This window comes from Maniola jurtina, chromosome 4 (assembly GCF_905333055.1).
Source record: "Maniola jurtina chromosome 4, ilManJurt1.1, whole genome shotgun sequence".
NCBI lineage: Eukaryota > Metazoa > Arthropoda > Insecta > Lepidoptera > Nymphalidae > Maniola > Maniola jurtina.
This window is the reverse complement of record NC_060032.1, coordinates 11,629,413-11,657,369: the sequence shown is the minus strand read 5'-3', so window position 1 is coordinate 11,657,369 and position 27,957 is coordinate 11,629,413. Positions and strand designations below refer to the sequence as shown.

Below are 27,957 nucleotides of genomic sequence, written 5' to 3'. Positions count from 1 at the left end.
GAGTAAAATCATTGCTATATAGAATAGTAGGTATAGATGACAGATCACGAACAAAATGACATTGCTCAAGGGTCCAGAGGTTTTAAAAATGAAAACAAAAATATTTACTCTAAAATAAAACTTAACACCCAAGCAATAAGTCTTTTGTATAATTTGAAATAAGATGAAACTATTATTTTTGCTTTTATTTTTTGGGCACTTATTACAAGTCCTGTAGATACTCTTAACTACAGACGAAGCAAGGTGTGAACTAGAGCCTTAAAAAAAATCACATCGTAGAAGTAAAATGGAACGATTTTACTTCTATGAGTGTTTTGATGTTCGAAATCTATCATCGTTGTTGACTTGTGCAAACTCGTACTAAGCCCATTAGGCTAATTAGACTCGTACCGTGGCTCACGAATAAGCGCAAACATCTACCAAAATCGTATACACTCAATTTATATAAAGGTCACATTCAGATCTTGCCGACTGGGTTTTAAACGAAAATTAGCCGCTTGCGTTTTATTACAGCTCGAGAGGGTTCAGACGGTTTGCATTTGGACTGCAAGCCGTGTTGACACTGAAAAGTCAACGACAGAGACAACGCTTTACGAAACCCAAGCAACCAACTCTCTCTTTCCAAAGGTAGACGTGTAATCTTACTTGTTATAATCTGACGACCAGTGAAATTGACAAAATATCATTGCCTTACAATATGACTGTAGTGTAATTATCCCGTGACATTATAATGACACTAAAACAAGATCGTTAAATTGTAACAAATGAAGTCGATTGACAATCTACCGTTGAATTATAATATCACTAGTGAGATTGTAATATCCCGGATTTGATAATATACCTGCGACATATACACACACTTAACAGGCATAAACACCTCCTTGATATTATATTTTTGGTGGTTCACACTGAGTGCCCGTACTATAAATAGAAGTGCAACAGCATTTGCAATTGCAAATGCGATTAAATGCAATTTTGCAGTCCAAATGCAGATGTGCACAATAATATCAGTCGCAGTCGTAAAGATCCTACTTATACCTTTAGAAGTTAAATAAGGCTCAAATTGCCGAATAATGAAAAACCCCATGAATTCATAAGAGTGTTTAAGATTTCAGTGAATGTTTTTTAACGTTTTCTCGTCCAAAAATGCCAAAAAAACGTCAAAAAAACTGAAGATCCTCTCAACTTCATGGAGCTTTTCAGTGCTCGGAGAAAAACGACGTACACAATTTGGGCAGATATAAAGTTTATAATTTTTATGACTACAAATCTCGCGTCGACAACTATCAGCCGCAAACCCTAAAATTAATATTTACACGAAAATTCATATATGACTTGAACGTTTTTGGTGTCCCTACTGCACTAAACCTATGTTATACTTAAATGTAAATTCATTTAAATACATTTTACTTATTTGTCTCAAGCTTTGTATTAGAAATTTCATTAAATTCATTATATTGTATGCGTTTAAGAGAAAAACGAAAAATAATCAAAAATGATTATCTATTCTATAATAATAACATAGTGCGCTATTTTGATTAGAAAAGTAGAGGTGGTAGTTTTAAGCCTGGGCAGCATATTTTATAATATTTTGCATTTTTTTACTTCTAGTACCTAAAGCTTTATTTTTCATTTTTCTTTTAAAGCTACAAAAGTATTGTCTTTAAAATGCGTAGAAACATTAAAGCAAAACTATTTTTTTATCGTTCACTTTGATTTAATTTACAAAAAAATAATAAAATATAATCGTGATTAAAACGAATTAATATATAAAAACTTTGAATTACCTTTCATGGGTACCTTTGTTTTAAAACAAAATATAGATTAACAAGCGTTATTTCATACTCTTTGTGTTAAATAAATGACTTTTTGTACAACTAACTGTCCTTCATACAAAGTCTCTCACGATAAAGTGTTCGTGTTATTTGGTTTCAAAGGTCGCAAAGCGTATAATAATATACAATACATGGAAAACATGATGTTGCTTGGGTACAGAAACGCACGGACGTCGGACGCGTACGCACTATACGTACGCACCACAACCAATTTTTTTTTTCAATTTTAACTAAATTGAATGGATATTTCAAGGACAACTATCAAGAGCACAGCAACTTAGTGGTGGGCGTGATCAAATGTAATGCTGATTCATTTCATACGCACACCTCAATGAAACTTGTGAAGGCAATATACTGGCACCGATTTCATCGCGGGGACAAAATTGGTCCGCCCCTGGAACAATCCAATGTTATATACTTATTCAGGTGTTGGTTAGATATAATTTTGGCGTAGATCTAGTCAATGTTGATGGATGCAGTCTAAAATATTTTTAAAACAATTCATAATGTGTCATAATAATGTGTTTGTATTTGTATATAAGTTTACGTTTGAGAACTGTCCCTATAACTCGGTCGCGCTAAGTTTGCACCTCGCTGGAATGCGGCGCCTCTCCCACTTCCCCGCTCACCTCCCCGCGGTCGTCTTGTCGCGTCAGTACGATTCGCATACCGTTCTTAAGCGTCAGTGTGACGTAATCGACACGAGGTGTAAACTTAGCTTGACCGAGTACTGTGTGCGACTACGTACGTATAGTACGTAACGGGCGAGTGCGTATTACGTCCGTGCGACGCCGTAAGACATACGCAAAGAATTAAGTGCACGCAAACACGAAACGGGTCCGTTGGCGGCGGTGAGTCGGCGTAGCGTGGGCGATTGTTTGATGTCGGTCAGGTACCGCGTGTCGGGTCCGCTCGGCGCGAGGCGGGTGTCGGGCGACCGGTGCCGGGTCCCGGGGGCCGGCTGCTAGTCGGCGGGGCGCGGAGGGGGTGCGCGGGGCGGCAGGGGCGACGCCGGCACGCTCCAACTCTCGCTCGTACCCCATCTACAATGCGCCATCAAACTTTTTATATTTGTGCTATAATCTTTTTATATAAACAAGAAAAGAAACAAGATTAAGGCCAGGCGTATTTATACAGAAATTGTCAGAAAAAGCTCTGACGCGCACTGAAACGCACTCCACTCATAGTATGCTATACCAGACAGATTTATGTGTGTGTAAAATGTAAACATTTTTTGCAAACAATTAAATAAATAAATACAGTTCCATACATTACAACGCAATGGTACGCGCTACGTCTACGCAACGCTTCCGCAGCCTGTGTGAAGGAGGTTTACACTCACCTGTGGTGCGCGACGGCCTCGTGCACGGGGTCGCGGCGCGCTGCAACGTGATGCCACTTGACGTACCCGCTGAGGCGGCGCTTCAGCAGCCCCGCCAGCGAGTGCAGCCAGCCTACGCAGACACCCGTCACCTGCTGTACCCGCCTGCCCGCCCTAGCCTACACGCTGCCCACTCTTACCCGAGGAGCTCTCTGATCACGCCTTTAACATTTTAGTGGTGATAATAAAAAAAAGAATACCCGGCTGAGTTTGTTGTGGGCTCTTCTCAGACTTGGGCGCGTTTGGAACCCTCGTAGCTTTAGTTTTAAGTTACGTAATTAATTATGACCACTATATCGTACAAAAACAATTCCGACCATCAAAAGGAGTACAATTGTACCGTACCTACTTTGAATGATTTTGACTTTTTGACTTTTAACACTTCTCACACCGAGTTTACACTCTTTTATTCAGATTTTATTCAGATTCAGAGTCTATTATTCAGACACAAGTTGCCCTTGACTGCAATCTCACATGATGGTGAAAAAATATACGTCATGTAGTACATGCATTGTTGCTATTTTTTGTTTATAGACCAAAAACCACTTGTGTATAAAACTTGAAAAATCTAGATATTTAAACCGAGTCCTAATTCACTCAAGAACTGATTCATCAACTCAAACCAAGTACAAATCTATAAAGCGGAAATTGTACAATTTTTTTAGATTCCCGTTCCCGTCATACATGAAGACGTGCACACTAAGTTACTGTGGCACACTAGCTCAGAAGCATAGCACTCAGATTGGTCAGTCGTTGCGTTAGATTGCGTCATGTCATAACATGACACATCTATAGTTTCAGTTCTATATACTTTCTAGTATTTAACCACTCTACTACTTTATTGCAATTCTTTGACCGGCTTATACTTTCGTGTGCCTTTGATTAAAAAAACCGAATAGGTTCGAAACTGGATGGGAAACCAACTTACGATAAAGATAGCGGCAAAATTCTTGACACACGACGTTTCGTAGGTTTGCTATTGCTTTTTTACGCGTCGTTTTCTATTGGAAGTGAAGTACGTCTTTTTTTTACTGCAGCATAGAATCAAAGAGCTCCCCGGTTTGCACGACATGGCTGGCTAATGTTACTGAGCGATGTGCGAAGCCATGAGATCATGAGATGATGATACCCACACACCACGCTACTGGCCAAGGGTTTACATTTATACTCATTTTTTACCCGTTCGTTCACTGTGAAAATTTCCATTATTATATCCAATAATCTCTATTAAAATAGACTTGATAGTTCATTTTGAAATGGCAAATGGCAAAAACAGTACACAATGAAGAATTTCCCAAAAATAGTTTGGATATACCGGTATTTAAAAAAACCCAGCCTAGTAAAACAAAAACTAAACTATTTAGGGCTGATTTTTCGATCGCCAAAAAAACTGAGGCTGTATATATTAGAAATCTACCCAAATGCCTAATGTATACGTCAGTTAAAGTTTAATTGAGGATTGAAATATCAGTCCATAATAGTTGATTTCAAAAATGTTTAATACTCAAGCTTTCGTTTCATTTCATTCAATAAAAGGTTTGGAACTTTTCCAAATAAACGAGCGGGTTTCAAGTTCAAAAAATTATTAAGTATATTTGTAAATTCAGCAGATCATCTACGTTTTGAAACGTATCGAATCGTCCCACTAGGCGTAAGGCCTAGTTTCAGTACATTATTAGCAAATGATTCTCGAGACGATTCGAGACATCGCATCCCGTGGTACTGCTACTATTGTTCCGATCGCCTGGCGTTACAAAAGCGACGGTAAATAAAAATTACATGTAAGCATAAACCAAAGCTCTCCCCTAGTGTGGCGCGGACGTAGTTAGCTCGGTGTTAGGGCGTGAGCGAGGCGCGTGAAGGCGAGTGTGGGGCGTGGAGGACAGCGGCAAAGCACAGGTTTTGTTTGCCCGCACAAGTACAGTGTGTATAGCGACCATGTTATGAATTTCCCTTGGAGGAAATCGTAATTCGAATTGAAAAAATCCGCAGAACTTAGGTCACTAACATAGACCAAACCATCAGCAAGCTGAAGTGGCAATGGACATACCGCAAAAAAGTCCTAGGCCCACTCCAACTGAGGCCAATTGAAAAAAATTACTTATGTAATATTCTACAAAAAAGTGAGATTGAGAGCTTATTTTAAATCTTTCAATACGTGATTCTATACGTGGAAGAATGGAAGTTCACGATAGAAGTTTTGGATGTCCAATAATAATTGTTAGCTTAATCTAACCGGTATTAGATGTATAATGTGTGCATTACAATAATTCTTACAGTCGCTATACACACGGATATTTGTACATCGCAAAATAAACAACATAATTTACACAGACATGAGATACACAGTTTTGAAGTAACAGACACATCTCGAAGAAAATTGCAAGGGGAGTGAAAAAGTACATATATTAATTGTAAAATTGATTCAAAAACTTAAACTACTCCGTATTGTAGTGAATTTCAAGGGCTTTAGCTTACCTTGCTACATTAATAAAGCTAAATTATAATTTAACAAATTTAGCTCGCATGCTAAAGTTCAGCATGGCCACTTCCCTTACAATTTCAAGAAAGGTCGCAGAGTAAGAACGTAACATATGCCTACTCTGCATTAAAATTTTAATAAAGCCAAAAGTTAGTTAGCTAGTACACTTATCTCTACTAGCCTCATCGAGTAAGAACTAGAACTTCTCTAAAAATTACGAATTATTTTTTAATTTGTATATGAAGGAACTGAACATTAACCCCCATTTAAATAGATTTGTACCAAAGGACTGACTAGATATTGTAGCCCCTGCCACGAAAACTGAAACCGTGCATTAGACGATTTTAAGATAATATTATGTGAGATCGACGCAATCCGTTCTGCGCGGTTAGGATGCGTTTCAACTAAAGCGGAGATGTGTGCTATCACCAATCAAGTGTAAGAAAAAGTAATTTTGCCCCTTGATTGGCTATGAAAAAGTGTAAACAGTAAATTCGACCAATCAAGAGGCAGAATTTGCTATCGAATAATACCCGTATTCACAAACGTTACTATGAGGTCTTATTTTGCGCTCGAACGCACAGTGTAGGTTCCACCAATCAGATGACTGTATCACGTCAATTTACAATGATCTGATTGGTGGAACCTACACTATGCGTTCGAGCGCCCTGTAAGACCTCATATTAATGATTGTGATTACGGCCATAAGACTACGATGAATACGTTTTTCTTACACAATCGGATGGCAGATTATTAAAAAATGACGTGATAAAATTATCATGTCATCTCTCAATAACCTGATTGGTAGAAAACGCGTCTCCAATCAGTTCCGGACCCTTAAACTTGTGCAGTAGACGGCACTTTTCCAATTTTCGTGGCATAGACAATTGGATCCCGCTTTAATAAATAGTTTTCGATACCAATAACGCAAGTTCATTTATTTATTAAATGACTGTTATGTCGTATTCTGGCGAAAGCAGAACCGCAAAGCTCTAAGCGTATATGGCTGGTTCACATTATTCCTGCAGGTAATTTATTTCAGGACTGTATTGAAATGAATGGCGTCAAGTCATCCTTGAGACATAATAACGAAACGAGACAAATTTACATCGCTGCATAAATCTATCCCGTTTTGATTTTATCTTAAGTTTGAAACCAAATCAAAGTCTCTCTATAGATTTTAGTTTAGAGTGTTGACATGATACTGGACTGGGAACGTACGAGATCTACATACATAGTTAAAACATCTTTTAACATTAATGAATCTTTGTATTAAATCATAGAAATGAAATGATACTGGGGGTCTAGCACAACATTGTGATTATCACTTTTCGATAATCAAAATTATTGAAATGAAGGTTTTCTGAACTGGAGGTCACAAGGTGGCAGTACTGAGACGTCAGGTCCAATCATCAAAGCTATTTATGCTGTTAATTTTTCCCTTCACCAAGTTTCACCTAAGTGGCGCCAACTGGTGGTGTTTTTATTAGAAACCATTGGGTGCATTTATGGTAATCTTGCTGCAATAATGCATTTAGAGATTCAGACAGTCAGAACTTAGAGGTAACTGCTATCATAATGTTGTTGACTGTTGTCAACATTGGTGGTAGACCTGCTGGAGTAATGTGAACCAGCCTTTATTTAGTTTGTCCTACTCGCCCTGTATACATCGACACAATGATAGGACCGTGAGACATATATATGGGAATGATAATATATAGTGATATGGCGAATTGATTGTATTATTATTTCTTGTTTTATTCATGTACACTTGTAGGAATGTTGCAAAATAAAAGTTATGACCAAATAAAGATTATGTTCGTGAAATATCAAATTATATAATGACAAGAAAACTAAATACGAGGGTACTTAAAACTAAATAAATAAATGAAAAACAACTTTTAATACAGGTTATTTTTAACCCAAACTTAATTTAATTTTTCCTAATAATTTAGATTTCGAATACATCGCGAAAATTTAACAGTGCAGCTAATTCGGATGTACAAATTTCTAATGACAGATCTAAATGTATGCTATCCCTTTCATAATACCCCTTGCGGAAAAGGATAACACTTTATACAGACCTGTGAGTTTAGTTTAAAAAATTTATTCAACAAAATTAGCCACAATTTCTTTAATAAATTTTGACAAAAACCAATTACGGTTCATAATCTAGCCATTTTTTTTCAGTGTACATAACCTTTTGCAATATACAATCACTTCCCACGAATTTCAAAATGGCGGAGAGTGGCAAGCGCAGAAATTTTACACCAATTAGTATTTACGGCTTACATCATAGGCTGGCTGCCCTCCAAAACACATATACACAAAACATGTAAAAGAACATACAAATATAAATTAAAATGTATTCCAGTTTGGTATAACAAATTAAATTATGAAAAGGAGACTCAAAATGAGCAAAAGTAAACAATGTTTTTTGTGCATGTCTTGTGTGGTGCTGAGTATCAGTAATCGTCAGTAATCAGTAATACATGACATCTCCCGCTAACTTGACTCAAATATAATTTTGGTACAACACTACCACTTTTATAAGACTCATCAGCGAAATTCGTTTGCGCAGAAAAGCGCAACCTAACGCCGACTTAAACCGAATCTACACCAATGAAAAACAGATCTTATTGCTTGATGTTAAGATTTTAAATACAAGAAAAACAGAGGCTCGTTCTATCTCGCTCATAATTCGCGATTACAAAACATGGCGCGTAGACAACAACCAATAGCAGACGAACGCGCGCTATGATTGGCTGAGATATTTTCGCGCAATTTAAAAATTAAGAATACCGGTGTATTCTATAATACACCAGCGTAACTTATAAAAGTGGTGATACTGTAACAGAACATAGTTGTGAGTAAAGTTAACAGTTAAAGGCATTTCAATAGGGTATAATATAGGTTGAATGTACTCTTGACATAATATTTTCTATTTGACTAATTGACTTAGGGCCCGCCAGATAAACTTTATCTAGCTTTTTTGAATCTTTTCTTGATTGGCAAGAATTAAAGGTTTTTTTGTATGAACTATCGATGGTTTACTAATAAAATTTCTTTCCTTATTTTTTAATTGTTTATGAATTAGGTTTTCACAAAATTACAATTTTTTTATTCTATTACTAAACCATATTATATCATGTCATATAATTTGTATTTTTGACAATGGTGCCTTTCAGTTCTTCATAGATCTCTGAACTGCCATTATGACAGGTCTAAAAGTAGTGTTATCCTTTTCGGATAACTATCCCATCAGAATATTGTGATATATATTATATTATAGTGTAATTTACTATCAAATATGTTAATCCTTCTATTATAGAACAGTACTCAGATTTTGTTACGACCAAACTCCTATATGCTAGCTACTTGAGACTGGCGAAGTGCATTATACTGGTCTGACACTACAAAAAGTCAAAAAACAAGAAAAGAAAAAGAAAGGAGTGCTCTACTTTTAGACCTATCTATTTAGCTTAATGATTTGTATACAGCTGAATCTGCACCACTTACTTTTTTTTATTGTGTCCTTCAATCAGAAGAATATGAGAGATAACAGTACTATACTTTTAAAGTGAGGGATAGAAATAAACAATGTATATGTATGAATGACAAATTATGTTTTTATTTAGCACTATTACATCAGATGTCTTGCAAACGAATTTCGTCCACGGCAACCAATCTGTAGGAGGTCCCTTATGTGGTGACTTATAATATCTTATAGTTCTTGAAATTGACGAGTGCGCGTGAACTATACTTGTGGTTACGTCATTTACACACAATGCATAAGTGTGCGTGTCTGTAGGAAAGATAAGTCGCACACATTTACACTTATGTGAGCATCAAATACTTACAGGATACTTACGCTCCTTATTCCTGTATATTCGCCTGCCCGTCGAATACCTCAAGAAACACTTTACCGATACCTACACCTTGGACAGGGATTTACCGGGAAAGGTATATCTTGAGGTAATCAACGGGCAGGCGAATGTACAGGAATGACGAGCGTAAGTATCCTGTAAGTATTTGATGCTCCCATACACTTATACAGATACAACCTAAACACAATCATAAGCCACGCGCATTCATGAATGAGGGCTACTATTACATAAATCGACATCAGATGGCGCCGCTAGCACGACAGGTATAGAATATTAAATGAGCGTGAAACCTTTGGCTTTTTATTTATAGAAACCGTGAACGTGTCTGTCTGTATGCTGGCTTTGCACGGCCCGTTTATACAGTAACCTAGTTTAACCGATTTCGATGAAAGGTACAGAGTTAGCTTAGATCCCAGGGAAGGACATATGTTGCTTTTTATCCCTGAAAACCTAAGTCCCCACTGAATTCTTAAAAATCTATGTTAAATTTGGTACAGACGTAGCCTATATCCCGAAAATCGCCATAGGTAAATTTTTTTCCCGGAAAATCAAAGAGTTCCCACAGGATTTTTAAATCCACGCGAACAAAGTCGCGGGAACCATCAAATGAGAAAATAATTTACAGTTACCTCCAGTGCTAGTGGCGCCAACTGGTGGCACTTATTAGAGTAGACCCCATTGCAAGAAATATAATCTCCTAAACTAGTAAAGGCTGTGCCGGTAGCCCTCTGGAGCCTAGTCCCAGGAAACAGAGTAGCTTACCCTGGTCGTCGTGGTGGTGTTTGGCTTGCACCGGAGCGGTCAGCTCCGTACGGTAGCCGTTCCGTAGCTCCGCGCGCGTTAGACTTTGGCTGCGGCCTTCTGATAACCTGTAGACAGTTTCAATCAATGTAAGCTACAAATATAGTGGTACTGATTATGATGACAAGTAAATTTTAAAGTATTCACATCTTTTTCTTACCAATGTAATAAGCACGCTATACATTGATTTGAAAAATAAACTACAAAATAAGGCAATTTATTGGCATTCAAATTCAAATTCAAAATATTTTATTCAATTAGACTTTTACAAGTTCTTTTGAATCGTCAAAAGCATTGGATTGAGTTTAGGTATTATAATAATAACGCTAAGTCCTTGCTACACCTACGTTCTGTTTACACCCTGTATGGAAAATTTAACATGGCGGATATTACAAACAAAAATACGCAAAATACAGAGAAGTAAAATGATACCTATCGTTGCTTAGTAGTAAAGGCGAAGGTGGGTGCAGTCTGTCGTGAAGCGGCGGGGGCTCCAGCTCCATACTGCCGTTAGCTGTAATGGAATAATTATAAAAATGTTACTAGGCATTCGCCGCGAACTAAGGCTGAAATTTATAGAGCGTACTTTGACTTTGCTTAGACTTAAGATTCAACTAAACGAGACTGATTTATGCCAGTGGTATAGCGCTGTCTCGTTTTAACAGTGTTTTAAGTCTGAGCAAAGTCAAAGCGCGTATTCCGAAGCCCGAATCTGGGTCGATGATGATGATGATGATGATTGTTACCTTTATGGCGGTCGAGGTGGTGATGTCGCAACGTGCGCGGCGGCGGTTCGGGCGATCGCCCGGTACTGTGCTCCCGACTGAGGCTGCAAATACAACATCATATCAATAGGACGGACGCAGAGCGAAGTAAAAGGGTGCCCATTAGCACCCTACGGGTACGGAACCCTAAAGGCCGATTCACACCAAGCACGTACATGTGACACATGCGTGGTGACGCGCGTAAACCCCTAACAAACCGGGTTACGCATACGTACACGCTTTACGCAAGCGGTGTGCCATGTTTCATACAATTCCGTACATTACAATGCAATACATCTACGCTTACACAGCCTGTGTGAATGAGCTATAAAACACAACGATTATATAATAACATCTTGACGTACCTTCTATGCCTAGGCGTAGAATGTAGATCTACTCTAGACCTCCTCTGCTGGCTTTGGTGATAGAATCTTTGTAATACTATTGGACTCGTGTTACCGGAACTCTGGGAAGAGAAGACAAGAATCATTATTTTTTTTCTATTTTTTCTTCTGTACTTCTTTATTCTCTTTAGGCTAGAAAAACTTATTTTCGATACAAACTCTATGGGCCAATCTCCACAGGGCGATACTATCGCAGCGATAGTTTGTATCGAATTTTGTCACACGGCGAGACTATCGCCACGATTCTCTCGTCCGTGGAGATGGCGCCTTAGGCGCGTTGGACGATATCGTTTGACGTAAAACGGTCGTGTCAACGACGCGTACACTCTAAAACATTTGCAAAAAAATTGAATTTTCACTGTCTATTCTAGTTAAGTATTCTAACTGCTAGTTCATTATTGGCTATGAAAAATTAATCTTAGCTGTTTAGAAGTAAAGTTTCAATTAAATTGCAGCAAAATTAAAGAGTGACCAGTATAAGGAATACTCACAGCGGGCGAGGCTCTCCAGCGGCTGTCGGCGGACACGCGGCGCGCGGGCGCGGGCGGCGGCGACGCGCACGCCTCTATCGTCCTGACCACGACAAACGAGCGTTTTAAGTGATTTTCAAAAAGGAGGAGGTTCTAGGGCACGTATTTTTTCTATATATGTATTAGAGCGTGTGATTAGAACGCTAGCAAAAACGAAGACAGACGATAGGACTGACGATTACTGAAAAATACCACAAAAAACCTGTATCTTCAAAAAATTATGTCTTGCAAATAAAACATCTGACTGACGCAAGAGGTCAATGAATGTTGCGTAGATAGATGCCGCGGAGTCAATACCGCGACGTAGGCGAGGCAAAAACGTTGACCCCGCGTTTTCACGCTGTACACTGCAGTTAAACAATACTACTAACAAATATAATACAAATGGTTATTGGTATTAGATTGTGCTTAGGTAATATAATATCAGCGCTAAATCTTTTGCTTCAGGTTAAGTCAAATGATTGTGGTTCGGTTTGGGTCACGTTAGAGGACGAACATAACTAGACATCACTTCCAATCTATATTCTTTCGGTCCTTGAAGAAGTTTCACGTTAAAATAATGCATACCTGCGTCTGGGATAAGGCGAATGACTCGACAGATCAGCCTCTAAGCTTGCGGGCTGCGAACTGCTTCCACCCGCGTTTGCCGTACTCGCCCACCACGCTCTATAACAAGATACAAAATCTTTACATGCTATTCTTGTAACACATGACACAAATTTATCGCTGTCTCACTCGCACGCTGCAATGTAGAGCGCATCGCTTACACTTCATTGCTCGTCACACAACGCATATCAAACACCAATGGACGCGTCAATGTCCTTATACAAACGTGTATGTCGTGAACGCTTATACTTTGTTTGTACCAAAAACTCACGAACATATTGTGCACGCCATGAGTTGTACGTATTACTCGCGAACACGTCACACTATGTTCTTATGATGCAAGTTGTGTACACGATTCAAGCGCGTATACATGTGTGGAATGGCCTTTACCTGCCGGGCGTAGGCGTAGCCTGCTCCGGCGTCCAAAACTGCGAACTCGTGACGAAGTTCCTGACGGGCTGAGGCGTCACCGGCGCTTCCACTCCATTGCTCGTCACATTCACAGCGTGCGTTGCGCTCGATACACAGCTGGCTTTGGATTGCGCACTGTGGCCAACGATCGGCAAGGACGCGTACCAAGCACCAACTGATATGGAGCTACGCGCAGATTTCACTACGAACGGGTGTTCTAATAGTTTTGCGTACTTCGGCCGTTGTCTGTAGTTTTTTGTAAGGCTGAAAAAGTTTGATTGATGAGTTTATGAAAATATAAATAAATCAAGTAAATACAAGGCTATAAAAAATTAAACACACTTCAGAACAAGTAAGTAGCTTTTCTTACCATTGTGTGACGAATGACTTGAATTCAGGTGTAAAGTGTCTGTCATCTGGGAGTTGTGGTGGGTCGTCTGCTATTACCTTTTGACAAAAACATCGCGTATTAAGAATTAAGACTTTGAACAGAGCAAAGATTAACATATTATTTTAATTCTGAATATTTATATTTTGTCTTTTTTATAGCCACATAAAGTTGATAAGTATGTATAATATATTTCTTTGTCTAAGTCTTTAATGACGGGCAAAACACACTGACGCAAATGTACAGCAAAATACCTAACTTTACAACTGAGGCCAGTGGCTGATTAAATACAGGTCTGCTGGTATAATACTCACCCTGGTGAGAACTTCGAAGTCATTCTGGCAGTCCCGGTACGGGAACACTCCGGTGGCTAGCTCCACTAATGAAATACCCAGTGACCACACGTCCGCGCGTATGTCGTAGTCTGGCCGACTCGGGTCTGGCGGGTCTATCCGTTCCGGCTGCAAGCATAAATAAGAGTAAACTTATTTTTTGAAGAAAATATGCAGTAAAACACAAGCGCAGTGAGCGCGATTTTTTTAAATTTTTATAGCCACCACAAGTCAGTGGTTCGTCACCATGTGTTAACACTCACCGCCATGTAAGCCGCGCAGCCCGCGCTCCGCGTCTTGGCCTTAGAGTCGACCAGGCGGCCGCTGATGCCGAAGTCACACAGTTTAACGTTTCCGCGCTCGTCCAGTAGGATGTTGCTCGGTTTGACGTCGCGGTGGATCACGCCGTGTGTGTCTTTCAGGTACGAGAGCGCGTTTACCGTCTGAAAACAAAAGCAGTTCATATTATAACCCTATCAAGGAATATTACATATAAAATCATGTTGATATAGAGAAACTACTAACCGCCACAGTGACTTTCCCCAGTATAGCTTCTGGTATGGGCTCGCCAAGCCGCTTCAGCAGTTTGTCAAAGCACGAGGCCATCAGTTCCATACATATCCACACGTCCGCGTCAGTCACGAAGCAGCCCAGACACCGCACTATGTAGGGGCAGTCGTGCGACCGAACAACCACATCCAGGTCCATTAGGATACGTTTGGTCTCTTCTGAGTTCCCTGAACGACGCATTTGCTGTGAACGAAGATTTTTATTAAATATTACAATCATGGAGAAAGTTTAATTGACACTCAATAAGCCCTCACATGTATATTAGGCATATAAGGTGGATATTGGAGGTGAACTTTGAATTCTGTTGTGCTTGAGACCCTGTAGTGATCCATGGATCTGCCTAGCGAATTTAATATTATGATCTCACTTAGCAGCATATTATAGGTTTTGGGAAAAGATTTTCGTATCTTGGAAGTCTTGAGTCTTATCTGCTAAATCTCAAACCAGTTAGAGATTTAACACACACTCACTTTATGCAGTCAGTAGTTTACTTTTTAGCCATTGTTAACATTATTAGATACACTTCTTTCATATCTTTTGTGTTCATTTGTATCCACTTATTGTTGTAATAATATATTTTTGTGTAACTTTGTTGTTGTAAATGTTGTGTTCACTTGTAAAACAGCCATTACAATTAACAAGTAAGTTTAGAATAAGTACTATTTTTAATGTACGAGTATAAAGTAGCTGTAAGTGAACCTAATGAATAAAAAATAAAAATACTAATCACACTTCACACTAATATTATAAAAGCGAAAGTTTGTATATGTGTGTGTGTTTGTGTGTGTTTGTTACTCCTTCACGCAAAAACCACTAGACGGATTTGGCTGAAATTCGGAATGGAGATAGGTAGTATCCTGGATTAGCATATAGGCTACTTTTTATCCCAGAAAATCAAAGAGTTCCCACGGGATTTCGAAAAACCTAAATCCACGCGGACGAAGTCGCGGGCGTCAGCTAGTAAGAAATATGAACACTGCTGTAGTTCATGCACTTGCAGAACAATCATGTTAGAAGACAGTGTCTCTTTTTAAGCAGTTCAGGAGTGCAAATCACTACTTGTTTTCTAAAAAACAACATTGTCATACAGGAAAGAAGAATTCTATTGCAACCAAATTCAAATTCAAATTATTTTTATTCAATTAAACTTTTACAAGTGCTTTTGAATCGTCAAAATAATCTACCACTGGTTCGGAATGCTGTTCCTACCGAGAAGAACCAGCAAGAAACTCGGCGGTTGCTCTTTTCAAATGTACAATTTACAATAATATGCCATACTGTATACAAGCGATTGCAGCGCCGTGTATTGCTGGAGCGAATCAAATCCAAGCTTTTTTGTCTTGAATCTAAGTCAAATGAATTTAACATACCTTCACAGCAATAACAGCTCCAGAAGGCCTGTGCAGCATCTTGACTACGTGCCCGCACGTACCGCTGCCGAGTTCGCCCAATTGCTGCAGGTCATCTATGTGAGATCTGTACTCCGTCCCATCCACGTTTAGTTTGCCACTCACCTAGTGTTAAGATACATATGATTCATTAAGATTGCGCATTATAGATAGATAGATAGATAGATGGAAACACTTTATTGCACACAAAAACACATGTAAAGGATCACAACACAGAAAGAAGAAAACAGAAAAAACAATTGTGTGCAAAGGCGGCCTTATTGCTTGGAGCAATCTCTACCAGGCAACCTTTGCTGAAAGGAGAAGTTCAAGGGTTGGATAGTACCAACTACCAAGTACCAAGTAGTACTGGGCATTATGTAGGTATTTTGAATAAAGTAGCTTTATAATGGTGAAAGAATTATTAAAATCTGTTTAATAGTTTCAGAGTTTATCGATTACAAACAAACAAACAAATTTTTCACCTTTATAACATTACATTTATTTATTTATTTTTTATTTATTTATTATTATTTACATTTAAAATATACAGAGACTTATGGAGAAACTTGTCCAGAATTTAAAAAAAAGAAGCTGAAATGTGTTATATTTTTAGGCATACCTTGTAGACTTCCCGCATCCTACATTCAGTATCAACAGCCTGTGGAGATCTTGGTGGGAAAGCTGGTATGTCTCTTGTGGAAAACATTGGAGCTGCAAAAACATAGAATAGAATACAAAAATCAAAACTAAAAACCTGTACAAAAACAATATGTTAACTGATGTAAGTTTTGTTCATGACGTTTCCTAGTTTTGCATGAGTTCATATCAACCACATTCATCAATTTAGTCTTTGCTTGTAGTTTTGTATATTGAAAAATATGACTTCAGGTGCCTGTTTGTCATGTGTAAAAATAAAATAACCAATAATAATCCATTCCCAAACATGTAAACTAGCCTGAAAAGTATTAAAATATTGTGATATTGAACAGAAAAATGTTTTATAAAAACACTGGAAAGGGCTTCATTTTACACTGGTATATGGAAAAGAAGAACATGTCCAGAATAAAATCCGATTCAATATCAGCAGAACCATAATATGAACAATTAAAATTATTTTCAAAATTCAAATCAAGTGTTTGTAGCTATCTAAAAGTATAAGTTCAATAATTGATTTTGAGTGTTTGAACTATTTAAAAAGGTGGTAATCATTTTGCTGCATACCAAAAAAAAAAATTATCAATATTGATTATCCAGTATATGATATAACGTCACCAGAAAGTTGCCATCTCTATCTGTTGCAAACAATACATGTAAATTAGCAATAACCATCATCATTGCCAACCGATAGATATACACTACTGAACATAGGTATCTTGTAGTGATTTCCACAGGCCAGTCTTGCACAATCAGAATCCAGCGGCTTCGTGCAACTTGCTTGATGATGCCTGTACACGTAGTGGAGATTCTGTTAATGGTGAATGATTTCTGGTGTGAAGTTACCATTCTAGTTGCCATGCCATTTAATTATTATTATCATCCTAAGAAAACCTCTACAATTATGTGATTAATGAAGAGGGGTTAGAATTATTGTTGTTCAGTTCATTGTGCGTTGTTTGTATTATTTTATAATCAACAAGACAACCTAATATAAGCGTAGCACGTAATATGGTAGAAAGCTTAAAATCAAAATAATTTATTATAAATATTGACACAAAATTGTACAAACAAAACAGATCTTTACCATAACAATAGCTGTTATTGTCAATTAGCATTATGAGAAGAAAATAAATGTAAGAGATGTGGTTACCTACTTGGATATTACATATATTTCGTGCTTTAATCTTTAAGCACTATAATATGTAGCATAACCTTAATATAAAGGGCTTAATACACTGAAGTGGTAGAAAAACAATTTGTTATGACACTGGGAACTAGCCAAAAGAAACACCTAAAATGAGAGTGAGACCTGAATTTATACCAAATATTATGTATGTTAGTTAGTTACTCACGGGGTCTAGGCCTCCGACTGCTTCCAGATCTGGGAGCCCCAAGTCCACCTTGATTGTGGATAGCACCCATACGCAATTCATTTTCTATACGCTCTTGCAAACCTCGCAGCTTTCCTTCAATTGAACTCTCTGACATTATAGTAACTAAATTTGTCCACTAATCACATTTAAACATCTATTTCTAAACATTTATTTTAATTATTTACACAAAATTAAAGTCATAAAGCTGCAGTCCAAAGATTTCTTTTTCTCCGTCAAACTAGGGATGCTCAAGCTCGAGCCTTAACCCTTCCCGTAGATTTGAAATGCAAAAGCAAATCGATATTTTACAATTATTTTTTTTTACAGGTGATTTAATAAAAATTAAAATAACATCTCACTGTGCTTTAAAAGTTAAAGCATACATATTTATATTAAAATTTAAAATTGAAACACGCTAGGCACAAGTTGACGAGTTATGTATGAAATTAAAGGAAATTGGAACTAGGCAGTCTTAGTCAAAGTGATAATTCGATTTGATCTCTGTGAATCGATTCATGATCGCTTATCATCTCCATCCCTATGCAAAGATTTTTTATTTTTAATCTATACCCATACTTCGTCCATCATTTGAATTCTCCTACAATTTTTTAACTCATCTTTACCTGTCTAGAAACGGCTTCATATTTTTAATGTATGAAGAAAAAATGCCCTTTAGAAATACATGAAAATATCATTTTCCATTCATAAAATGCACTAATTATATTTTTTTAATATATTTCACTGTATTATTAGTCTGCAATTTTTACATTTGACAGTTGACATTTACTATTGTTCTTATTTATGAACGAAAAAAAAAAATACCTACCTTTCATTCAACTCGAACTCGAACTTATTCACTTCATTCACTTTGCAATTTGCATCTTTTTATTTTATTGTGCTCTAAATAAACTGCGAAAAGTTGTTTGCTTGTGTAATAAAAATAATAAAATACCCTCTAGTAAAGATTAAAATGGTATTAGATACGACCCGTGCCATGTATTGACTCTCACCTGTGATACCGTTTTGTAATCAATTATAATAGTGATAATATTTCCTGTAACTGTAATGAGATGAAAATATAATCTAGTTATGGACAAAATATTGTGCTGATAAGTGTAATAAGGCAGGATGATGCAGCCTTCGTCTGATGGGTGCATGAATATCGCGGAGTTAGCAAATCTGTTGAGAAGGGAGAAGATCTTTATAAACTCAGAAAGGCAGTTGCTTCAGAATCTCAATGAGGAAGTGGAAAAAAGTGTTCTGGAGCTGTTGCAGACAGCTTGGATATGCTCCCAACAGAGACAGAACCTCACAAATCTGATCACTTCAAGGTGTGAAGCTGAGTCAGTTGCAGCTTGTCAACGTGCAAGTCTTCTTGAGAATACCACTTTTATTGATGCCCACAAGGTCTTGAAGTATAAGGTATGTAATTGTTTACAGTAGGCAACTGTAATAGTAAAAAACAATTTGATCTTTGTATGTTATTGCACAGTGATACAGTTTGCTTTAAGTTGCCTTGGATGCTTCAACTATTCTTGTATTTAAACGACTTGCTTGATATCTTATAACTCTGTATTATCTATCTATCTTCCTATCTATATTCCTTTTACTATGTATCAATTATGAGTGTTTATGTACATACTGTACGTGTAGTGGTATTGTGATTCTCCATCTTACATTTCTATAAGTATTTAAGTATGGGTTGCCTGGAAGAGATCACTTTAGTAATAAGGTCGCTCTCTGTTTTGAAGTCTCTCCTGTATTTTTTACTTTGTGTAGTTAGCAATAAAGATAAAGATGTTTAAAATACAATGAAAATAAAAATCCTTATGCTCATAAAATAAAAACTGGTCAAGTGCGAGTGAGACTTGCACACAAAGAGACTCTACACTATCATACAAAAAATCTTAAACCAGTATGATAAAAAATTCTAAGTTAATGCTGTACAATGCCATGTTGATGTGTGGTTGATGTTTTTGAGATGAAAACACAAATTCATGGTTTCCTGTTTATTCCCTTTTCTTGTGCTATAAGCCCAGGCTACCTGCCAAATTTCATGATTCTAGATCAACAAAAAGTACCCTATTGGTTCCTTGACAGACATAATAGACAGACAGACAACGAAGTGATCCTATAAGGGTTCCTTTTTAATTTTAAGGTGCAGAACCCTAAAAATGTGAAAGTTTGGACTGAACCAATTTGGCAGATATTTGGGATAGAAGGAGCTTATAACCTGATTTAACACATAGGCTACTTTTTCAGGAAAAGAGTTCTCTCAGAATTTTTACAAAACATATATCCATGCGGACAAAGTCACAGGAAACATCTAGTGACAAATAAATTGAGAAACTTTTTATGAAAGAATGCTGTTTGAACACATAAGTGATCACAATTATTATAATCAATTGTCTGTGCTATGCATTCATTTATGACCTAATTATCCACCCACTTTTGTTTCGTCATTACAATACAATAGCTGTATTCATTTGATACTTTAATAAAAACACAAGTTATGTATTTATTGTAATTTGAAGTACTAAATCACACTATCACACCTTCACACTATCACACTAATATTATAAAGGCGAAAGTTTGTGTGTATGTGTGTATGTTTGTTACTCCACGCAAAAACTACTAAATGGATTTGGCTGTGGAATGAAGATAGATAATTGCCTGGATTAGCACATAGGCTACTTTTTATCCCGGAAAATCAAAGAGTTCCCACGGGATTTCGAAAAACCAAAACCCACGTGGGCGAAGTCGCAGGCATCGGTTTGTAAAAAATAAAGTTAAAGAACTGAATATTTAGTTAAATAAGTAAAAGTTTGTATTCTAATTTGTTCTGTGAATACAAGCTGTGTAATTTTTGTTTCATATCCACATAATTATACTTTTTAAACAGGAGGTGCAAGCACTAGGTGATCTTCTAGGATGGCTCCGAGATACCCCACACCTCATGGCTCTATGTCTAATGCTAGGCGAGGATCACATGCCTCCCAGCCTCCCGTCTTCTCTGGTCGCTGGTCTGTATGGAAGCTGTCGGTCACCTGCCGACAGGACACGGCTGTTGACTGTCATACGATCATTGATCAAACATCAGATGGCTACTTCCAGTGATCCAAGGAAGTAAGTAGCTGTATACATTTTAGTTTTGCGGTATGTGTCTACTTTGTAAGAAGGTTTGTTGCCAAGAAATTTATGAAGTGAATCTGGAAATTCTAAATATTCATCGCGCGTAGTTTCTATCCACCTCACGTCAGTATGCCGCTCGCTAGTTCTTCATGGTTGGGGACAAATCTTTCGAAAATCGCGCGAGGAAGTTTTGTCCGTGCAAATATGGTGCGTCTCTAATATTTCTATATGGTACATTGCAAATTGCTATGAAAATTCCGTGAGCCGAATTCTGCGCACTAATCACGCTAGAATTATCCCTGGCCTGATGCGTTATTTTGGCAACTTTTACCTACTTAGTGCAATTCTGTAACGTGCGTGGACCAGCGTCACAGAATCGAGATGGAATCTCAGCTTGGATTTATCACTACAAGCACTAATTTAAGTTTTCGCTAGGTTAAACCGTGCCTAAAGATTAACCAACTGAATACATTAGAGATTACCATGTCTACAGATTTTGATTCAAATTCAAAAAGCATCTCAAATGAACCGTATTAAAAGGCGACTTGGGGGATGACGTCAGAACTCCGAACCGCTAGGTTAGATTGATGAACAGGTGACCTAGGGCTGCCAATCAAGTTTAAATAAAAATTTAATAAAAAGTATAGCTTCTATCTGTGTGCTTTTCAAGATGGGTTCAGATTGTTCAAGCGTAATAACTGTAATAAAGCTCTTTTAGACAGCTGCTTTCGTATCTTTTAATAAAAGAAGGAAAAAGGCAATGTAAAATAATTTACTTTGCCAAAGTTATTTTGTACATCTATTATTTCTCTACTTTCATTTTTCTGCGGAAGGGGTACGTTTATTTTGTGAGGTCCCAATTCCCACAGACCCATACACTTGATTTTGATGATGGTGTTGTAGTTTCATAGTCTTATATGCAGCCGGTGATTTTACAAACTTACAAAGATGCAAAATTACATAAGGCAGCCCTGAACAATGTTGGCATGATGTCATGATGTCACAATGTCACATTATGTGTAAAATAAACGGTCTTTCAAAGCATCAGGTACTCGATTCTCCAATAAATAGATACCTACTTATTACATGCACAAAGACCTACAATGTTTTGTATTTTTTAAGGTGCATGAGACGGGTATGCTCGCGAAATTCAGAATTAATTCAGAATTAAAAAAAACCAAATAATTCTGAATTTTAAATAAAAAATAAATAAATAAACTTTTATTTCAGGCCATTAGACCCATAATTTTGTTAGTATGACAATTCACTTAAACTATGTTAGTAGGTACTTATTACTAGCTTAACAACTACTAACTAAAACTATAACTAAAAAGCTCGAGGGAGCCTCTTGACGCCTATGTGCGCACCCCCCCAGCACCTCCAGAGAGGACTATCTAGTTTTCTGGCCAATGCGCTGAGAAGAGTGTTGGTACTACTTATTAGCCTGCGCATCATGGACGCGGCACGCTTGCGCATGATCGCGTAGAAATCATCCACGCGAGCACCCGCAAACATTGCCGACGCACTGCAGTGTCCAGGCTTCCTCAACACCGCTCTCAGCACATTGTTATATTGAACACGCAAGGCACTGTAGGTCCGCTGCCTGTAGTCCGTCCACAGACTGCACGTGTAGAATGACTGGCAGTAAGCCCTGAATAAGGTCAGCTTTACCTGCCCAGTACAACGTGCAAATCTGCGAGCTAACATATTGCCTCGGACCGACAGAGCCCGGCGCTCTCGTTCCATGTCACTGTCATCCCTCAGGCTGTCGGTTACTACATGACCGAGATACTTGAACTCAGTTACTTGCTTCAGGAGATTACCACATAGTTGTATCTTTGGTTTAAAACTGGATAGTTTGTTCTTTCCCCTGAAAACAAGGGCGTCCATTTTGCGGGCAGAGCCGTCCCATGCACCATAAGAGCAAAAAGTTATATTTTACTAACAATAAAATTAATGTATTAATTTAGTTCTTGGTGTACTCTAGAAATGGCAATATAACAAGTACAAAATTACCGAAATAACCAGCCCACTATTAAACACCATTCAACCTTTTTCCCCCTACCCCTTCATCGTAAGACGTAGGAGCGTTACGATCCAGCAGGCATCCATATTCCGATTACCCGCTCGAAACGTTTTGCGTCTTCTTTTATAATAAATACTCTTGACCAAGGTTTGGAATAGCCTTTCAAGTTTCAAGATCTGTTTATCGACAATCACAATCCTGAAATCCTTAAAACAGCTGCGAGAGTCCCATTTTAGGCAACATCATCACTTTTCATCAGGTATTATCATGGTCAGAAAAATAACCACAACCGTTACTGTCCCTAGGCTAATCCGCACAAACAAAAGCGCCCTTCCGTCACTGTATGCGGTATTCCGTGATGGCCACACTCCCGCTCGGCAGTTCCTCATCGCCGCGCTACAGGCGCCCGTCATGGCAGTCCTCAATGAGGACGAGTTCTTCCTCGACATAGACCCGGATAAAGCCATAGAGAGGTAAGAACAAACAAATTAGAGCCTCGATAGCTCAACGGTTGAGGAGCGGACTGAATTCCGAAAGGTCTGTGGTTCAACCCCACCCGTTGCACTATTGTCGTACCCACTCCTGGCACAAGCTTTACGCTTAATTGGAGGGGAAAGGGGAGTATTAATCATGATTAGCATGGCTAATATTCTTTAAAAAAAAAAAACTTTCTTCCGTTACTTTATGCTGAATTTTGTGATGGCCTCTTGTAACTAGCCACTAGTAATAGGGTGCAGTGGGTGTATATCTAATACATATACACTCACTACAAGGGTTCCATTGGCACCCGTCTGGTACAGACCCTTAAAAGAAAAAATGCATTATGTTTAATAAATTGCATATGATGCCAGCATATAAATGGGACTTACAAGTGCAAAATACTAAAATATATTATAGCCATGTTGTTTGATGTTTATAAGTTCACTGCATAATGTGATTTGTAAATGCTGCATTATGCGTTGCATTCACACACCAAACACCTTTTACCTTTATGGTATTATCATTGATGAGGTAATCTGTATGGTATAAATAGTCCATGTTAAAAATTCAGTTCACTCCTAGATTACGCAAAAAATTTCGTAATTTCTTATAGATTTTCACCCGGCGATCTCCTCAAAAAGTTCGGGCAGCCGAACAGCAACGAGTACACGTCGAAAATGGCGCGCTACCGCAAGTGGACTGTGCAGTCGCTGTACAACCTCACCAGCAGGTTCACCGCGTCGCTGAAGGAGCACTGGGCCAACTTCCCCGCCACTATTGCGTGGATTGTACAGCAGATTGTACACTTGCTGAAACAGCATTCCAGGTAGATTGAAGCATTCCTACCATTTTTAGGGTTCCATACCTCAATAGGAACAACGGAACCCTTATAGGATCACTTTGTTGTCTGACCATCCGTCCGTCCGTCGGTCGTGTCTGTCATGAAAACTTTATTGTCTGACTAACTTATGCTGACGACTTTTTACGTTGCTTTGTTAACAAATTGTTTTGAGTCAGCTTTTCATAACAACAAACCGCGAACTTAAGTGCTCGAAATACTCGAGGTAACTCTACCTCAGTGATTTTCAATTTAACGACATATTTTGTGCGCATTGATTCTATAAAACAATTGAAAAATATAACATTTATTTGATGAATATTTGCCAATGTAAACATAACATAGTAAACATAGTAAAGGAAACCTTGGTGGGAGCAACTTGCATCAGAATCTGAGTACTCAGTATAATATTTACCAACCCTGCAGCACTATTATTATATTAATGGGATGAAATTTTATCTATTGTTACCAGAACCACTGATCGCGAGATTCACGCGATATGCACAGACCTGGTTCTCAACCACTTCATATGCCCCGCCATAGTCAACCCAGAAGCACATGGTGTGGTCGAGGTGCCTGTCTCTTACATCGCGCGCTGCAACCTCATACAGGTCGCGCAGATTATACAGATGCTGTGTCTGGCCAGATACCAGGAGGTAAGACCTCCAATATACTAGGTTAGGACGCATAACATTTTTTTTAATTTTAATTTTAATTTTTTAATTTTTATATACGTGACATTTTATTTATATGTAATCACTTTGCAGCGCCCTGACGGGGCTTCATGTTGTAATATTATAATTATTTTCTATTATGATGTAAAACATGAATGCAAATAAATAAAGAATAAAGAATAAAGAATAATAGTAACGCCTATCTCACTAAGTTATAGTTATATAGTGATAGCGATAAGTGGATATTAGGAGTGCTAATTTGGATGAGGTTACCCGTGTACCGCGATGTAACGCGCGCTACAACGTTATACGGCACTGCAAAAACTTTTTTTTTTAATAAAAATAGTGAGCATACGAGCTGCGAGTGACCTGATGTTGTGATTACCGCCGCCTATGAACATTTACAGCACCAGAGCAACCGCCAATGCGTTTCCGGCCTTTCAAGAATTTATTTATCTGCCCCATGTTGAAATCTAGTGGAAAATCTAGTGTTCAACAGTTGAACATGTCTGTAAATATTATACATATTCTAAACAAAGTGGTGATGTCCAATGAGTCAACGTCGCGTTGCTTTAAAATGTACATTTGATGTTTTTACATCACCTGGATGATTCACAAAAATTTTCGCGTCTATTGGCTCCTTTTTACCTAGATTTGTGTGACTTTCGTAGAAAAGTTGGGACATTGAGTCTACAGTCATGTTGGTTACATTTTCTAATCACTGATTTTTTTTTTAAATTTAGATACTAATTAGCCCTTGACTACAATCTCACCTGGTGGTAATTGATGATGCCTAAGATGGAAGCTGGCTAACCTCAAAGAGCTATGGCAGTTTTTATTAAACCTATACCCATGCCCTTTGGTTTCTACACAGCAGCAATTATACAGCAATTTGTATTATACATTATTATATGTATTAAACAGCAATTTGTTGCAGGTGGAGCCCAAAGTCCGTGACCTATACATGAAATTCGAGCGCTCATGCGTTTGGTCGTTGGTCGAAAGTATAGCGGGGGACGCGTTCGCGCCGCCTCCCCCCGCACCGCCCTCTGACGCACCCCTCAGAACCGATGCCGTCACTCTGTCTACTGTTGCGTTATTTACCGCACACGACGCACACTTACTGGTGAGTGTATAATATATTATAAGATGAATATGGTAGTAGAAGACAGAGAGAGAAACTCTGCTTCTCTCTCTCTCTTCCTCAGCCTATCTTAAATAGCTATAAATAGAGAAAGCACGTAATCTTGAGTTATTTAATTTTGGGTGTAATCCATTTTTTATCCCTCACATTTGCTTCAGATAACCTTCCTACGAAGAATCTCATCTAAGCTCAATAACAACACCCAAAACGGCAGCGAAGAGAACGTGAACGGTCCCGTGCAAAATTCTGATGAATCTGTATTTAGGTTAGTGCTTCCTACTGCCGTGCTAACAATACTGCTGGCACGTACAACACATTCACACATTACAATTATGTAGTTACGATTAGATTACGAGTGTGTTAGTAAGCACAAGGGCCATGAAAAGTTTATCTGCCCCTCTCGCACGTAACCAAGCTTGAGCTTGACAAAGAAAGTTATTCTTTTGTTTTATGAAATACAGCGTAATTTTTGGTTTTTAAGCCCATCTGTCAGTCAACCGATAATAATGGTTTATTTTGAGGTTAGAACAAAATGTTTTCTGAAAAAATTCAATCTAGCAAAACATAAGAGGACAATCTCGCTTTGCGATTTTGCCATTTTATACATCTCAATAAAAACAGATGGAAGAAATCTTTTTATGTAGGATTTAAAATAAAAATTTCAGAGATACATCACACTATATAATATTATAAAGGAGAAAGTTTGTATGTGTGTGTGTGTGTATGTTTGTTACTCCTTCACGCAAAAACTACTGGACGGATTGGGCTGAAATTTAGAATGGAGATAGATTATACCCTGGATTAGCACATAGGCTACTCTTTATCCTGGAAAATCAAAGAGTTTCCACGGGAATATTAAAAAACCTACATCCACGCGAACGAAGTCGCGGGTATCAGCTAGTTATTTATAAGTTCTCACACACTCAGCTTACTGAAAACAGCTTGGGTACCACCTCTTTAAAGTAATTGTGTTTATGTGAATGCTGTGAACGTGCCAGCTCTAGTTAACCAACTCTATACCATTGTAAGTATGTAATGCCATTATAGGTATTTAAATAATAATAAACTTTTGATAAAAACCAACTTCAATAACCGCAAACACTAAAGTAAAAAATAATTTAATTTATTACTGAATGTATTATGTATGCAAGAGTTAATGTAGTTCTATAATAAATTTCGGCGTACACCATTCATATTGTCATAAAATAAGTCTAAGCTGGATTCATTTTAGATTGAATTGAGATGACGAGAATAATGAAAGAGTTGTTATTAGCTTTAGACAATGCATGGTGTCTGTAATTTTTTTATTTCTACACATGATTAAATGCTAGATGTGTGTACATTATTATTTTTTATTTGAATAGCCATGAAAGGAACGTTCTGTCGGAGACTGAAGGCGGTGGGGCTACTCGGTTGGCTGCTCTGGTGGCGAACAATGAACCCAACTACCGAGCACGTCTGCATGATTTGTTACGGAAGATGCCGGATTTCGCGGCATTGAGGTAAGTCAATTAGCTGGTATTAACGGCCGGCAGCGTTTTTCTTGAAATATTTTTTTTTTTAGTTAGCCCAATTTCCTTTACCTTTTAGCTTGTCTATTTATACTTTGATTTAGTAATGGCAGTTCCGTGCATTGCTGAAGCGAGCTTCAAGTTAAATCCAGGCTCTTTCATCATTTACTCAATCATGATCATCTGACAACACAGACGCTCGACTCGAAAGTCCACCTTTAAGAAGCATAATAATTATAATTATTTATTAATTCCTTGAAATAACAAAATTGTTAGATAAAAGAGATTAATAAAACGGACATTTAAATTTAGGATTATTAAAGTGCTTACGAAAGTAAGA

General features: G+C 37.9%; 2 protein-coding genes across 6 annotated transcripts in view; one reads left to right on the top strand and one right to left on the bottom strand.

The window, feature by feature from the left end:
- Nucleotides 1–17: 17 nt before the first annotated feature.
- On the bottom strand, nt 18–18,088 carry LOC123864929 (dual specificity mitogen-activated protein kinase kinase 7-like). Of its 4 annotated transcripts, XR_006795863.1 has the most exons (18): nt 17,792–18,086; nt 16,402–16,493; nt 15,762–15,905; nt 14,347–14,574; nt 14,085–14,264; nt 13,804–13,950; nt 13,472–13,548; nt 13,081–13,365; nt 12,652–12,750; nt 12,046–12,127; nt 11,516–11,616; nt 11,133–11,215; nt 10,819–10,900; nt 10,348–10,454; nt 7,991–8,002; nt 3,590–3,619; nt 3,178–3,378; nt 2,843–2,878 (listed from the first exon to the last, which is right to left on the bottom strand). XR_006795863.1 is itself a non-coding variant. In XM_045905698.1 (16 exons), the coding sequence occupies exons 1-16, from the start codon at nt 17,925–17,927 to the stop codon at nt 2,800–2,802; spliced, it is 2,034 nt and encodes a 677-aa protein (XP_045761654.1). In that variant the 5' UTR covers nt 17,928–18,088; the 3' UTR covers nt 18–2,799. The 4 variants fall into 4 exon arrangements, 3 of the variants coding, with proteins under 3 accessions (XP_045761654.1, XP_045761655.1, XP_045761656.1); XM_045905698.1 differs by lacking the exons at nt 3,590–3,619; nt 7,991–8,002 and having other exon boundaries at nt 18–2,878; nt 3,178–3,289; nt 17,792–18,088; XM_045905699.1 differs by lacking the exons at nt 3,590–3,619; nt 7,991–8,002 and having other exon boundaries at nt 18–2,878; nt 3,178–3,217; nt 17,792–18,088.
- A 552-nt stretch (nt 18,089–18,640) lies between these two features.
- LOC123864920 (receptor-mediated endocytosis protein 6 homolog) overlaps nt 18,641–27,957 on the top strand; it is a 30,183-nt gene continuing 20,866 nt past the window's right edge. For both annotated transcript variants that reach the window (XM_045905679.1, XM_045905678.1), the window contains exons 1-8: nt 18,641–19,234; nt 20,715–20,938; nt 23,276–23,443; nt 24,064–24,276; nt 24,761–24,944; nt 25,900–26,088; nt 26,265–26,371; nt 27,471–27,608. In XM_045905679.1, coding sequence (XP_045761635.1) covers nt 18,941–19,234; nt 20,715–20,938; nt 23,276–23,443; nt 24,064–24,276; nt 24,761–24,944; nt 25,900–26,088; nt 26,265–26,371; nt 27,471–27,608 — 1,517 coding nt within the window. In that variant the 5' untranslated portion in view covers nt 18,641–18,940. The remainder of the gene's footprint in view (nt 19,235–20,714; nt 20,939–23,275; nt 23,444–24,063; nt 24,277–24,760; nt 24,945–25,899; nt 26,089–26,264; nt 26,372–27,470; nt 27,609–27,957) is intronic.

Bases quoted from the DNA above. Each gene is read 5' to 3' on its own strand.
- LOC123864929 (XM_045905698.1), bottom strand. From the start codon at position 17,927: ATGTCAGAGAGTTCAATTGAAGGAAAGCTGCGAGGTTTGCAAGAGCGT. The intron at 14,265-14,346 runs GTTAGTAGTTTC...TTTTGTTTTCAG, and splicing joins TGGGGAAAGTCACTGTGGCG to ACGGTAAACGCGCTCTCGTA. The intron at 13,366-13,471 runs GTAAGAAAAGCT...AAACTTTTTCAG, and splicing joins AAGTCATTCGTCACACAATG to CCTTACAAAAAACTACAGAC.